General features: G+C 45.1%; 1 protein-coding gene across 10 annotated transcripts in view; it reads left to right on the forward strand.

Moving 5' to 3' along the window:
- SDCCAG8 (SHH signaling and ciliogenesis regulator SDCCAG8) overlaps nucleotides 1–13,353 on the forward strand; it is a 240,350-nt gene that overhangs the window by 208,607 nt on the left and 18,390 nt on the right. The window contains exon 17 of one of the 10 annotated variants that reach the window (XM_012443694.3): nucleotides 3,041–3,157. The exons of the other annotated variants lie outside the window; for them this stretch is intronic. Within the exon in view, the coding sequence (XP_012299117.2) occupies nucleotides 3,041–3,083 (43 nt within the window). The 3' untranslated portion in view covers nucleotides 3,084–3,157. Of the gene's footprint in view, nucleotides 1–3,040; nucleotides 3,158–13,353 lie in introns of those variants that run through there. 10 annotated transcript variants of the gene reach the window in all.

Consider the following 13,353-nt stretch of genomic DNA (forward strand, 5'->3'; position numbering starts at 1 on the left):
GTTAGCAAAGTTAGAATAAAAAATTTCTGTTTTTGCAGTAAAATCCAGGACTATTCCAGCCTATTAAGTTAATGAAAGGCAAATAATTGATGGTGTCTGTCACTGGGGAATCAAGTCTCACTTTCAGTGGAACAGTTAATATGCAGGTCTCCACTCTTGAGGGACAGGAGTGCCACTTCCTAATGCCATATTCCAGAATCCTTTCCAGATGCCTTCATGATTTAGTCCCTTGAAGTTGGAAACCTGTGGGGCGCCGTGTGCCTAAACCAGACTAACTTCCAAGTAACACATCTCCATTCACAACCTGTTGTGCCCGGACCCTCTTGGACACTGCTGTTGACCATTGACTGATTATGTGATCCAAGATTTATGAATCTGGAAGTGTTGGAGGGATAGCAAAGGCTTGCAATTGTTTGTCTATTTTATTTTATTTTATTTTTTGAGATGAAGTTTCACTCTTGTTGCCCAGGCTGGAGTGCAATGGAGCAATCTTGGCTCACTGCAACCTCCCCCTCCCAGGTTCAAGCAATTCTCCTGCCTCAGCCTCCCGGGTAACTGGGATTACAGGCATGCACCACCACGCCTAGCTAATTTTTTGTATTTTTAGTAGAGACGGGGTTTCTCCATGTTGGGCAGGCTGGTCTCGATCTCCCGACCTCAGGTGATCCGCCCACCTCAGACTCCCAAAGTGCTGGGATTACAGGCATGAGCCACCATGCCCGGCCTGTTTGTCTATTTTAAATCCTGTTCCCGGTTCCACTTTGAACTGGATTGAAGTCAGCAGTGGAATCAGGAGTGTGGAAGCTGCGGTACCAGAGGTGAGAACCAGTGAGAGACACTTGGCTTATGGCACTCAGTCCAGCTCCAATCAGATAGGAGACACAGTGAGGGAGTGAGCAGAATGGGAGAGAGACCCACCTGAGATGACGGCATCCTTGTCTCTCAGCAGAAACAAGAGGAGAGTTCACAAAGGAAGCCCAGAGGCTGTATTCGGAGAGAGTTGTCTGGCTGAGCACATATGTGCACCACAAATCCAGATTTCAGTTCCACCCGTTTCCATTTCTTCATGTCAGCATCTGATCAGCAACCTCCAAATGTTCTGGCATCCCTTGCAAATAATTTTGATTTGGGAGCCTTCTATGGATAGTTCATTTTTACTGAAAGACTATTCTCTTGATAAGAAATTTCTGACAATTTTAGTGATGTTAAATCAGATTCCACATATATAATGACAGCTTTGTTGGTGTATATTTGTGTGTGAAGTATCGAAATGCGTATGTCATGTCCCGCCATCTTACAATGAACACTGCCTTCGTTTTTAACCATGCTGTAGGGAGCACCCAGCGTTCATACACATGTATGAGTGTGTGTCAACATACATAGGATGATTAAACTGTGGACTCTAGAGTTTACGCAGCAATGTGGTAAGGACAAGGATTTTTGTGCTACAAAACTTTCTTGTCAATGCCCAGTAGCTTTAGTTGAGTTCCACCCAAGGACAGTGTTGTATGGACCAAAGGACACAGGATTTTACGGCCATTGCTATGATAATGGGTTTAGAAGACAGACCTGGGATTGTGTTCCAGCTTTACCACTTACTGCCCGTGTGAACTTAGGCAAGATATTGTAGCATCTCTTAGCCTCAGTTACCCTGTCCATAAAATGAGGATCATATAATATTATCAATACCTTCTTCAAAGGGTTGATGTTACGATTTTTTTTTTTTTTGAGACAGTCTTGCTCTGTCGCCCAGGCTGGAGTGCAGTGGTGCAGTCTTGGCTCATTGCAACCTCCGCCTCCCAGGTTCAAGCAATTCTCCTGCCTCAGCCTCACACATAGCTGGGACTACAGGTGCGCATCACCACGCCTGGCTAATTTTTGTATTTTTAGTGGAAACGGGGTTTCACCATATGGGTCAGGCTGGTCTTGAACTGCTGACCTCAGGTGCTCCACCCACTTCAGCCTCCCAAAGTGTTGGGTTTACAGGTATGAGCCACCGTGCCAACCTTATGTTAAGATTTTAAAATGGGGCCAGATGCAATGGCTCATACCTGTAAACCCAGTGCTTTGGGAGACCAAGGTGGAAGGATCACTTGAGCCCAGGAGTTTGAGGCTACAGTGAGCTGTATTCACACCAGTACACTCCAGCCTGCATGACAGAGGGAGACCCTGTCTCTAAAAAAAAAATTAATAAAAATAAAATGGCTAAAAAAGCATTTAACACAGTAACTGCACATAGAAAGGACTCAATACGTATTGTTTATTGCTTTTGTTATTTTTATTATTGAATCTCAATCACCTCACTCGTTAGATTTAAGGAATACTTCCTACATAACAGAGCTGGGCTTCAGAGTTTACTGAGCTAATGTATGTGAAAAGCACTCTGAAGCACTCTAGGAAAATAATAATGATTGTGTATTTATTTATTGAGGATCTACTCAGTGCCAGTCACTTTGTATACTCTCCAATACTCACAACAATCCTGTGAGGGACATAGTATTATTTTATATAGCCGGTGAAGAAACAGGCTTATTTGCTCAGGATCACGCTCAGATTTCAACCCAGATCTGTTTTATTTTAAATGCAAATTCATCCTTCTACACAGCCACATATCCATGATGATAACCTTGAGAATTGCTAATAATAGTTTGTTGACTTTATTAATGATTGAACTGGGCTCATATTATCTAGTTTAGACTGATGTGTCATTTTTGAGTAGTATAGCATCCACTGTATGCCTTTTTTTTTGTTAAAATGTATGATTTTGATGAAACATACTTAATATATACTCACTCACAAATTTATTATGTAGCTACCTACAGAAGATATTTGTGCCACTAAGCCCTTGGCTGTGAAGGCAGTTCCAAATAAAAGAACATGTCAGCAGAGTCCTAGGCAATGACCGTGTGGTTGAAATACACATGCTATCTGTCCTCAAGGTGAATAATTTGAAGGGCATACTTTTTTGAATGGATAAATTCTGATTTTCATTAAAATTTTCAATGCTTTTTCAGTCACTCCTCATGTTTTTACATTTCAGTTACATGAATTTTCATTCATATTGTGGATTACAAGTAAACTGAATTTACAATTTGATGCCCCTGCCTGCATACTAATGATAAGTAGCTTATTGCTCACCAGCTAACAGCGATCTGCTCAGATTGGCATATTGGACCCTGGGCATATTCATGAGGTAACGTATCTGCCGACGCGCGCATGTGTGCATCTGGAACCTAGCGTAGTGTAGGGAGAGAGGCATGGGCTTTTCAGTATGGGCCCTTCCTAGCTACAGGGCTTTGCCAAAGTGTGTGTGTGTGTTTTAATCTTCTAAGCCTCAGTCTCCTCATCTATTAAACGGGAATAATAATGCCCATCTCTCAGAGTTTCCGGGCAAGGAAAGGGGTATTTCACATAATGTGCACCATACTCAAAACATGTCACTTCCCTTTCCACCCTTCTTTGTTACACACACAAAAAATGTCTAGCAACAGTAGAATTTGCTTTGCTTTTTCACTGGATCATATTTCCACACATGTGCAAAACCATGTCTGGTTAATCAACACGAGGTCTAAACAGATTTGCAGGGAGATCAGTCACCTGTGACTGAGATGATGCCACCCAGGAGGCTGGCCCAGGTGTGCAGTGCCTTCTGCCCAGATGTGGAGCAAGTGCCGCAGCTGCCCCCGACAGGGCTGGGCCCTCAGAACCCCCATCACTCCACCTTTTGGGTTTTCACCCCTAAAGCCAGCATCCTGGCCTTCATCATTCACATGTGCTCGCCAGGTTTCACTTCTAGTTCAGAAGAAACCCGTACTTTTCACCTGTGTGTTTTTGATCACTGGCCTGATGGAATATTTTTCTACTGCCCCCACTTTTCCCAACTGCTCTAAGTTACAAATGGCCAGATTTCAGTCATTAGGAGAGTAGATTTTTTTTTTTTTTTTTTGCAGCCTGTCTCACTGGGGGCTGGATTCCAAGGAGGCAGCCCGTGCACTCACAGGCCAGGAGAGCCAGGATTTCGACGGTGTCAACAATCTTTGCTCATCATACCAAAAAAGCCCTGTATCGGTGCCGACTCATTAGCATACAGCCGTGCTGTGCTTGCTAACAAAGCAGGCTCTGGGTATCTGCTAGTTTCTCAGCTTGTCTGTCTTCCTTGACCGAAAAGAAAAGAAATAGATTCAGGCAAGGGTGCTGTCCCCCTCCTGTGGCAAAAAAGCATCACAAGGAGTCCCAGAGGGAGAGAGCTCTGAAGTGATTTTAAAGCCGCCATCCTTGGGAGGAAGGAGACTGCCCACCCTTTGTTTTTGTAATCTTCTTTTATAGCATCAACAAGCAAAAAAAAAAAAGAAAAAATTGTGTTCTCTAGTTAAAAATGATTGAGCCCTGAATAATTCCTGGTCATCTCTTTTGTAGTTTTTTAGTTGTTGTTGGAGTGCTTAAGAAGAAATATCTGTATAGGCAGAGGTATATAAGCACGCTCTCCCCTCGGTCTGCCTTCTATCCCTCTTTTGTTGGGGGGATGGAGGGAAGAAGAAACGTACAAGCAGATGTGCTGCTAGATCTACAGGCTTCTGCCAACCATATGGCATCTTAAGGAAAGATGGTTGGAGCGTCTGGATTAGCAAAGAGTCGGGATGGGAAGCCATGTGTCGTGTTGGTACAGGCAGTTGTTCGAGCTCTCTCTAAATGGCTTCAGGAGATTGTGTAATGGAACAAATGGTCCTGAGAGCCCAGGAACAGGCTTGCCGCTGCTGGAGAGGCAATTGGCCCTCGGGCGGGTACCGCTTCCCTTTTCTCCCCCAGTATTACATATTCTTCATTTAATGTTCTTTGAACTCTAAGACTTGACTCGGAACTTTTCAACTTACTACGCTCGTGGGTTCTGTCTGCCTCTGTGGTCGCCTGAACTCTACTCTCTGCCTAATCTGGTAATTAATGCCCCGTCCTCTTCTGTGTCCTCTTCCTCGGCCCTCCACAGGGGGTCCAGGCTCAGCAGGCCAGCCTTTGGTGCCTCTTGACAAATGCCTTTTCCGAGGAGGCTGCCCTGCTATTGGGGGTTGGGGGTGAAAGGAGGATGTATCCGCCCATCAGAATTCCCAGAAACCTCAGGAGATGGAAAATGTTTCATTTCTTAATGACTTAACTGAGAGTTTCATGTGGTCCCAGGTGTGGAGCACATGAGAAATATGTACTGTCACTATTTTGGACCTCATGTGCGGCATTAAAAAAAATCACTCTAACTTCATACTAGCAAAAGCACTGGACTATTAGGTCACATGTACCATTTACTCAGCAATTTGAGACCTCAGGATTCTACTCGCTAATACATAATTTAAATACTGTATTAATGGACTGTAAATTGAAGAATTGAAACACTATGAGACTGGTATCACATGGGCAGTATTTCAGCTGTGGTCAGGTTCTCAGGCCATTCTTATTTTGGGAGGCTGGAGGCGGAAGAAGCAGTGAGACTTCGCAGCTAGAACAGATCTGGCGAGTTTGTTCTCTTAGGAAAGCTCTTTGGACATTTCCGCTGCCTTTTAGGGCGAACAGATCTTGTTTTGTTGATGTTTCAGGGGCACTGCACACGCAGTGCAGTGACTTTAGCTGCTAAAATTGTTCGGTTGGCCTCTTCCCTGGGATGGATAACAAAGCCTGAGGCTCCAGGTGTATCATACATTGTGCTTGATGGAAGATAAAATGGCTAGTTGATTCAAAGAAACCGTCCATTTATCTGACTAAATCATCAGACCAGTTTGAATTAAGTCATGAGTTGGAGTCCCTGAGAGGAGCTGGTCAGTACCTGCTAGGTGCTTTTGTTTCTAAGTCCAGGGCTGGAGACAGAGGTCAGTCCGTGGTTTGTGCTACGTGCCATGGAGCAGAGGGCACCCCGTTCCCTGAATCACTTCCTCCTTTCTCACAGGCAATGACCCCAACTGCCCAGGGCCCCAAAAATGAGAGCAAGTAAGAAATGCAGCATCCGGGTTAAAAATGAGTTACCCATGGTCAACTGTGGGAAATAGGAAGCTGTCACGTATGTTGCAGCTTCCCTCAAAGGCATGTCAAGCAATGAAAATACATTCTAATTGATTTGCTGTGGATCAATGCAAAGCCTTCCTCAAAAAAAGAAATGAAACCTGGAGAATGTATGACTGAACTCCAGTAGGAGAAAAGGGCACGAGTCTAGAAATCTCAGGTGTCTTCAAACTGACTCCGGCAAACAACTTTTACCATCTTAAACAAGGTCATCTGAAAATGATTTGAAGATTGTTACCAAATTCCTCCATAAATATTTTCTGCAAGCATAAATGTCAACCAGAAATTTCAGATAAAGTACTGTTTCTCCTGTGTGAAGTCTTTGTATTTAAAATTTATCTCATATACATAGGTTTTTAAACACTTTTTTAAATTTTCAGAGCTCATTTCATGCTGAACATGTTAAGTGCTAGGATATTCTTACTTTGTCTTCCGAGTTTAGGATCTGTGCGGGGGTGGGGGGGTGTCTGTAGAAAGCATAATTTTGATTGTTATCCACCAATTGGAAGAAATCACCACTTTAATCCCTCTTACCTTCCAAGTGTACATGGTCCCAAATTTGTCAGCCTTAGAATTTCTTGAAACAATGCAATTAAACTGCAACATATTTTCCATCATTCTTAATTAAGACAGTGACTGAAAAATGTAGATTAACAGAAGTTACTGTTTTTATCAACATATTTTCTCTCTCTTTCCCGCCACCATCACATCCCCCTCCCCCCACCCCTTTTTGCTTTAAATGTCTGATGTCAGTTTCATCCACATGTACATTATGCACATGGCACTGAAGAAACAAAGTAAAAAATTCTCTTTTAATTCTGAGCTGCATGCCCAGCGCCACATGCACTGTCTGTTACATGTCGCTTCTTATGAGGTTCATGCTGGGAAGTTTCTTTTTAAAGGCGAAGTGTTTCTGAAGGAAAGAGTTCAGGTTGGGCAGATTGTGTTAGAAAATCTCACTGTCTCCGAGTGGAATTAATATACTGATTATTCTGTGCAGGCTCAAACTGGCAGCGTGTGCAAAAGTTCAAGAGTGTCTGGGAATTGAAATATGGAGGAGAAAGCGGGAGAGTGAGCAGAGACAAAGAATTGCAAGTAGGGCTTGCTCAGAAGTGAAACTAAATGGTAACTTTGTAAAGAAGGAAAAGGAATTCAAGTATGAACAACTGTCATAAAGCAGTACTTACTGAAAATATTTTTATGGAATCAGGAAGCCCCGTTTTTTATGGCACGTTTTAGGATTGGTCTTAAAAATGAGTTTGGTTATTGGAGGAGAGTTGAGGGGGGAATACTGTCATGCCCAGCACCTTTTTATGTTCACTTCTTTGAGTTCTTAAGATCCTTGCCAGTTTCAATTAAGTCACATGAGAAGGCTTAATCACTAACATAGAAATTTAAATGGGTGGCAATATTTCTTTGGCCTGTTAGCCAAGATTCTTTTTTCCTGTTTACTAAAATTTGAGTCCTCCATGATCATTGACAAACAATGATTCATCTGTTTACAAAGAAGGAATTAAAAGGTAAGAAAAGCCAATGTAATCACGCAGCACCTTTCCCATCGCGGGGAAATCAACCTTTTTACTCATTGCTTCTCAGGGGAAAGAGCTTGAGACATGAGCATGGAGTTAATGAAGCTTTCACCCATCTCCTCCTCTCAACCGCCATCTCGGTTTAATCCTCTCCTTCTGCCAAAGTCCAGAGGCCCTGCGAGCCCCCGCGGGGTCGCCGGAGCCAGATGCTCCGCACCCAGCCTCCCCGAGCCCCGGCCGGCTGCCTTCCAGGTGCGGGCTCCCGGCCCTCTCGCGGGGCTGCGGGGCTCGGCCGAGCCCGGGCCTAGTATCCAGAGAGGAAGCAGCCGCCGGGAGGACGGAGTGGGCGGGAGGCGGAGAGGACCGAGCACTGCCCGGCGGCACTGGGAGCTGGCTGCCGAGGCCACCCTGGCCGGCGAGGGAGAGGGGCGTCTCCTGCCTGGAGCGCTCCGCGGTGGCCGGAGAGCAGGTGCTGGCGTGCGGGAGGCGCACGTGGAGCCCTGCGGTCTGTTCCACCTGCAGAAGTGCAGCTGCCCAGCGTGGGGTGGAAGGCGGGCTGGGAGCTCCCGGGACGCAGCGTGGCCGCGGAGCCCTCGGCGAGATGCGCTCCCCGGGCTGGCTGAGTACGGGAGGAGGCTCGTCCTTAGCACGCACAGCCGCTCCTAACTCCGTTAACGGAATTTCACTAAACTCCGAGACTGAAGCATTTTATTGGCAGCATTTAGAATGGGGGTAAAATGTACCTTCTGTTTAGCAGTTGCTCTTTTTGAAGCAGAAAATTATCTCTAGGGATGACTTAGTAATCGGGTACCCATTGCCATGCGGGTCAGGGTTTGGGAGAATGTCTGGATCCTGCCAATGCACCTCTGTAGAAGGTGGCATTCGCCTGGGAGGAGAGGAGCTGGCAGGGCAGGCCACCTCCAGACAGGCACAGGCCCTAAGCTCTGTCCTGCAGCCCCTCTCCTATTGTCCTTTGCTATCAGGGCAGTTGCTTCTCCTGCCACTAAGTCTTGCTTCTCCCAGCACAGCCAAGACACGGGCATATAGCAGTAAATGCTGTCTGGATGATTTAGCATGTCTGAGGCTGGGGTCTTTCTATTGCCTGCAGGGGTTTCCTAGTCTACCAGCAGGTGCTCACCAGGAGTGGGGCGTGACTGGGACCCATGGCCTGTGCCGTGAGGGGCCACTGTGCACTGTCACCGGGAGCAGCTCCCAGGAAGGCCTTTGCTCCCCCTTCCCTCTGGTGCCGCTTACTTAGGAAATCTTAATGTAGAAAGGATGTGTACTGTGCTCTATAAGCGACAGTAACCCAGTCCTGGGGAGAGGCAAAGCCCTTGGCCGCTCTCAGACCATCCTGGGAGATCCTCTGGGCCTTCTGAGTTGAATCCCAGGCTCTCCCCTGCTTTCACAAGGACGCAAGGCTTGTGCACATAGAGGGTTTCTGGTTGGAACTCCTAAAAGTTGATTGAGAGATGGTGCTAAACTGGCATATTCCAAAGCCATCTTGTTATTTGTTCTTTGTCACCTTCCTCAAGCTCAAGGTGGTTTTTGGGCTACAGCGGGGCATTCACAGAACGAGTGCTACTTTTGAAAAGCAGAGGAAGGAGTGTTGGAAGCCTAGACTGGTTCTCTTGCCACTCATTAAAAATCAAAATTTTGCAGCCCAAATATTAAAAATGGACTCTGCTTATTCCTTCTTCCCCACGGTGGCACACAACTGGGCAGGCTCCATCCCGTCTGCTGCTGGAGCCCAGTAGAAACCAAATGAACCTCCAGCAGGTCTAATCACTCGGATCTGTCATGGACCCTCTAGCTGGAAGAGTTATGCCATCATATTATCCCAACACTCATCACTGTGTGGAGGACCCCTTTTACTAAATGATTTATTGCTCTTTGCAGAATTCCTTTGGCTGCAGATTTTATTTCTGAGTCACTCTGTTCAGCTCAATTGGTCGCCTTCAGTTACCGTGGCAACCAGCAGATGGGGTTCTTTGACAAGGGTCAGCGGGGAGGCTGCCTTGGTTTAGACAGAAGAGGAGCTAAATAAAAAGCTTTCAGCATTGACAGTTCTGTAGTGGATGGCCAGGAGTTGTTATCAAATTACTTGCATTAAAACCTAATTAAGATGTGTGCCAATAAGTGCGCTGTAGTGATTGAATCTGGTTACTTAGCTGCCGTGGGCCCATTCTTACTCCATCACACCTCTGTGGCCAGTTTCACTGTCCCAAGAATGGTTAAATATGAAGGAAACTGAGGAGACCTCACCCCAGTGTGGAACTCGACATACTCTGGGACCACTCCAGGAGGGTTTTAGTCTATGGGAGCACCAGGAAGACCTCATTCAAACAGAAACTTCCTGAAAACACAGCAGTGTGCACCCAAACCCAGGATGGCAACTGTGCAGGACCTCCATGCATCCGATAGCTCCATGTCTTCCTTTAAGACTACTGGTAATTTAATTGCAAATAGCATTCAACAAAATGGAACTGGTCTGTAATCATTCCAGGTTAAAGAAGTCTAAATAGAGACGTGATAACTAAGTGTGAAGGATCTTTTCTGGGGTGGGAAGAAAGGAACATTATTGGGCCAGTTGATAAGATTAGAATCCAATTTGGTAGGTTAGATGAAGCTATTAGATCAATATGAAATTTACCATAGTTGATAATATTCTGTGGTTCTGTAAGAAAATATCTTTATCCTTAGGAAATACATACTGTAGCATATAAGATAAAAGGGCAATGGTGCATGCAGCTTACTCTCAACTGGTTCTGTACACACGCACACACACACACACACACACAGATAAAGGCAGGAGAATATAACAAATCAAAATCAAATGGGGCAAAATTATTACAATAGGTGAATTTGAATAAAGGGTATGTTGGTATTATCTGTAATATTCTTGTAATTTTTTATAAATGTGACATTACTTCCACAGAAACCAGTTTTTAAGGACGGCTCTAGGGTGAGGTAGGGTACGGTGTGCGCGGCAGTGTGGGTTTTCCTGCTGGTGCTTCTGTGTGGCCTCAAGCTACATGCAGCATGGATACTACTCTGCAAAGATTCTGATTTTAAGCAATTTCCATTCCTCTGTCCCATTTCCTTTGCACAGTGGGGCTGTCCTCATCATGACTGTTCTTACTCGAGACAAAGCTGAGTAAGATAACTCATGCTTCAGGCAGATGGTCTTCTAGGTTCTTCTAAGATTCTTGACACATCAACTCCTGTCACTGTCATTTCATGGTGTTAGGATCCTTTATTCAGGCCCAGTCCTCCAAAGGTATTACAAACTCAGCCTTGGTTAGATAGCACTTGTACTTTAAGAAGGTTACAAGGTAGTGATACAACAGATCTAATTGCCCTCACATGAAACCATGCCTCCTTTTTGGTAGAAGCACTGTTTTAGAAAGTTGGTCTGCGAAGATCCTGGGTGATATTGTCAGAGGCTCTAGGGTTTTGCCGGAGGCAGCAGTGCTGCAGCTTGAAGAGCTCAGTGTCCCCTTGGCCATGGGCGCATTCACTGGAGATTCACTGGAGGCCACTGTGGCAGTGGGAGCCCGCCAGCAACTTGTTTCCTACCATGGTCTTCTGAGCTTCTGGCCTCCTGTTTTTGTATCCTTCATGCCAATGCCAGTGTGTGGATTAGATCAGTGTGGCCCAAAATGTGGTTTCCAGAGTGTGGTCCTCAAACTGTTACTGGTCTGAGATGAGGCAAGAGCTGAAATTGAGTCAGAAGGTTTCAAAGCAATCAAACACTGCTTCCTCCTTTTTATTGTACTTCGCAAAACCATTAATCTGCAATAGATTGGAAATTTTAAAAGAATTAAAATCAAATCTGGTTCTCCTCACTGAGCTCATCAGAGGAGCCCTGGTCTAGGGATTTCCTCCCTTCTCAGGCCCCCAGGACTTGGAAAATGAGCTTGTTTCAGTTGCTTCTGGGAAGGTTGCCCAGTGCGTTCTCTCTCCCAGGGTCCTTCCCTTAAATTCTTATGTTTAACATGGAATAGAAGACTGTCGGGCTTTTCAAAAAAGGATTTTAAGATGCTGCAAAGATCACTGGATTTGGAGTCAAGAGATGTGGGTTCTAGCCCCAGATTTACTATAGACAGGCTGCCCAACCTTGGGTAAGTCACTTATACGTTCTTGGTTTCACCATAATTGGCTGAACTGAATGCTCTCTGATGTGCCTCTCAGCCCTAACATAACATGATTCTTTTGATGAGAAGAGCAGGAGTCGATCCCCCATCACTTGGGGGCATTCCCAAGGAGCCTCCGTTTTTCCTCTGCAGGCAGCTGAGGCTAGTTGGGAATCTGAGAGAATGAGTCAGGGAAGGGGCAGTACAGGACATAGATTCCCTTCATTGAAGGTGTATACCTCTGCAGCACGGCACAGTCCTCAGGAAGAATTCCTCTATTCAAACCATTATTGAATAGGGTAGATTTACACAAAGGAATTTTTTTTTTTTTGAGGCAGAGTCTCACTCTGTTGTCCAGGCTGGAGTGCAGTGGCGCAATCTTGGCTTACTGCAACCTCCTCCTCCCGGGTTCAAGCAATTCTTCTGCCTCAGCCTCCAGAGTAGCTGCGACTACAGGCGCGCACCACTACACTCAGCTAATTTTTGTATTTTTAGTAGGGACGGGGTTTCACCATGTTGGCCAGGCTAGTCTCAAACTCCTGAACTTGTGATCCGCCCGTCTCGGCCTCCCAAAGTACTTGAATTACAGGCGTGAGCCACTGTGCCTGGCCAGGCAAAGGAAATGTAAACAGCAAACCAGCCGCGAAAAGTGCCTTCATGTTCTGAGCAAGGATATTGGGCTAGAGCACGTTCCGGATGCTTCAGCACACTGCTTGTTCTCACTGATTCCATAGGACCTCGTTCATGAGATGGAATTATGTAAAATGCCGCAGCAATGGTTAAGTGTTGGAACAAAGTAATACAACTTTACATCAACATGGTTTATTCACCAGAATTAATGACCTAGAGCAGTAATTGCGTTTTTAAAACTTCAACTTGGTGACTAGGTGTATAGCTATGTATGTAGCTGACGATATTTGAAGATAGGAACATAGTCAAATCTGTAAAGTAATAGGATTGTGGAAATATGGAGCTAGGAGGATTTAGCCGTCGTCTAGCCCCGAGGCTGGCAAACTTAAAAGGTCAGGTAATAAATATTGTAGGCTCCATGGCCATATGGGCTCTGTCGCAGCGACTCGGCCGTTAGAGTGCAAAAGCAGGCAGAGACAAAACGTGAATGAACGGGCATGGCTGTGTTTCAACGGAAGTTTATTTAGGGGCGCTGCAAGTTGAATTTCATGCAGCGTTCACATATTATTCTCCTTTTGATTTTTAAAAATCATTTTAAAATGTAAAAATCACTCTCAAGTAGCAGATCACACAGAAACGGGCAGTGGCCTGTAGTCTGAAGTTTGCCGACCTCACGTCTAGTTTTATCCTCTCATTTCACATGTGAAGAAACTGAGATTCAAAGTGATCACAGGATTTGCTTAAGTTCTCATGACTGATGCCAAAGCATTTTAGGAGCAGACTAGGATAGTTTTCATTTAGACAGTTGGTTGTTCTGATGATGAAAATTGAAGCCACACAAAAATTATTCTCCAGAAGAACTCATTTTGTATGTGTGATTAATACTGTGAATTAGAATGTACCAGTGGTTCTTATGCTTAAGAATTCATCATAGCCATCCAGAGGGCTTATTAAAACACATGCTGCTGGGCCCCACCCTCAGAGTTGATGGTTCAGGAGGTCTGGAGATCTTATTTTCT

The sequence above is a fragment of the Aotus nancymaae genome, unplaced genomic scaffold (assembly GCF_030222135.1).
Source record: "Aotus nancymaae isolate 86718 unplaced genomic scaffold, 86718_ANA_hifiasm-v0.15.2.pri h1tg000032l_0, whole genome shotgun sequence".
Classification (NCBI taxonomy): Eukaryota; Metazoa; Chordata; class Mammalia; order Primates; family Aotidae; genus Aotus; species Aotus nancymaae.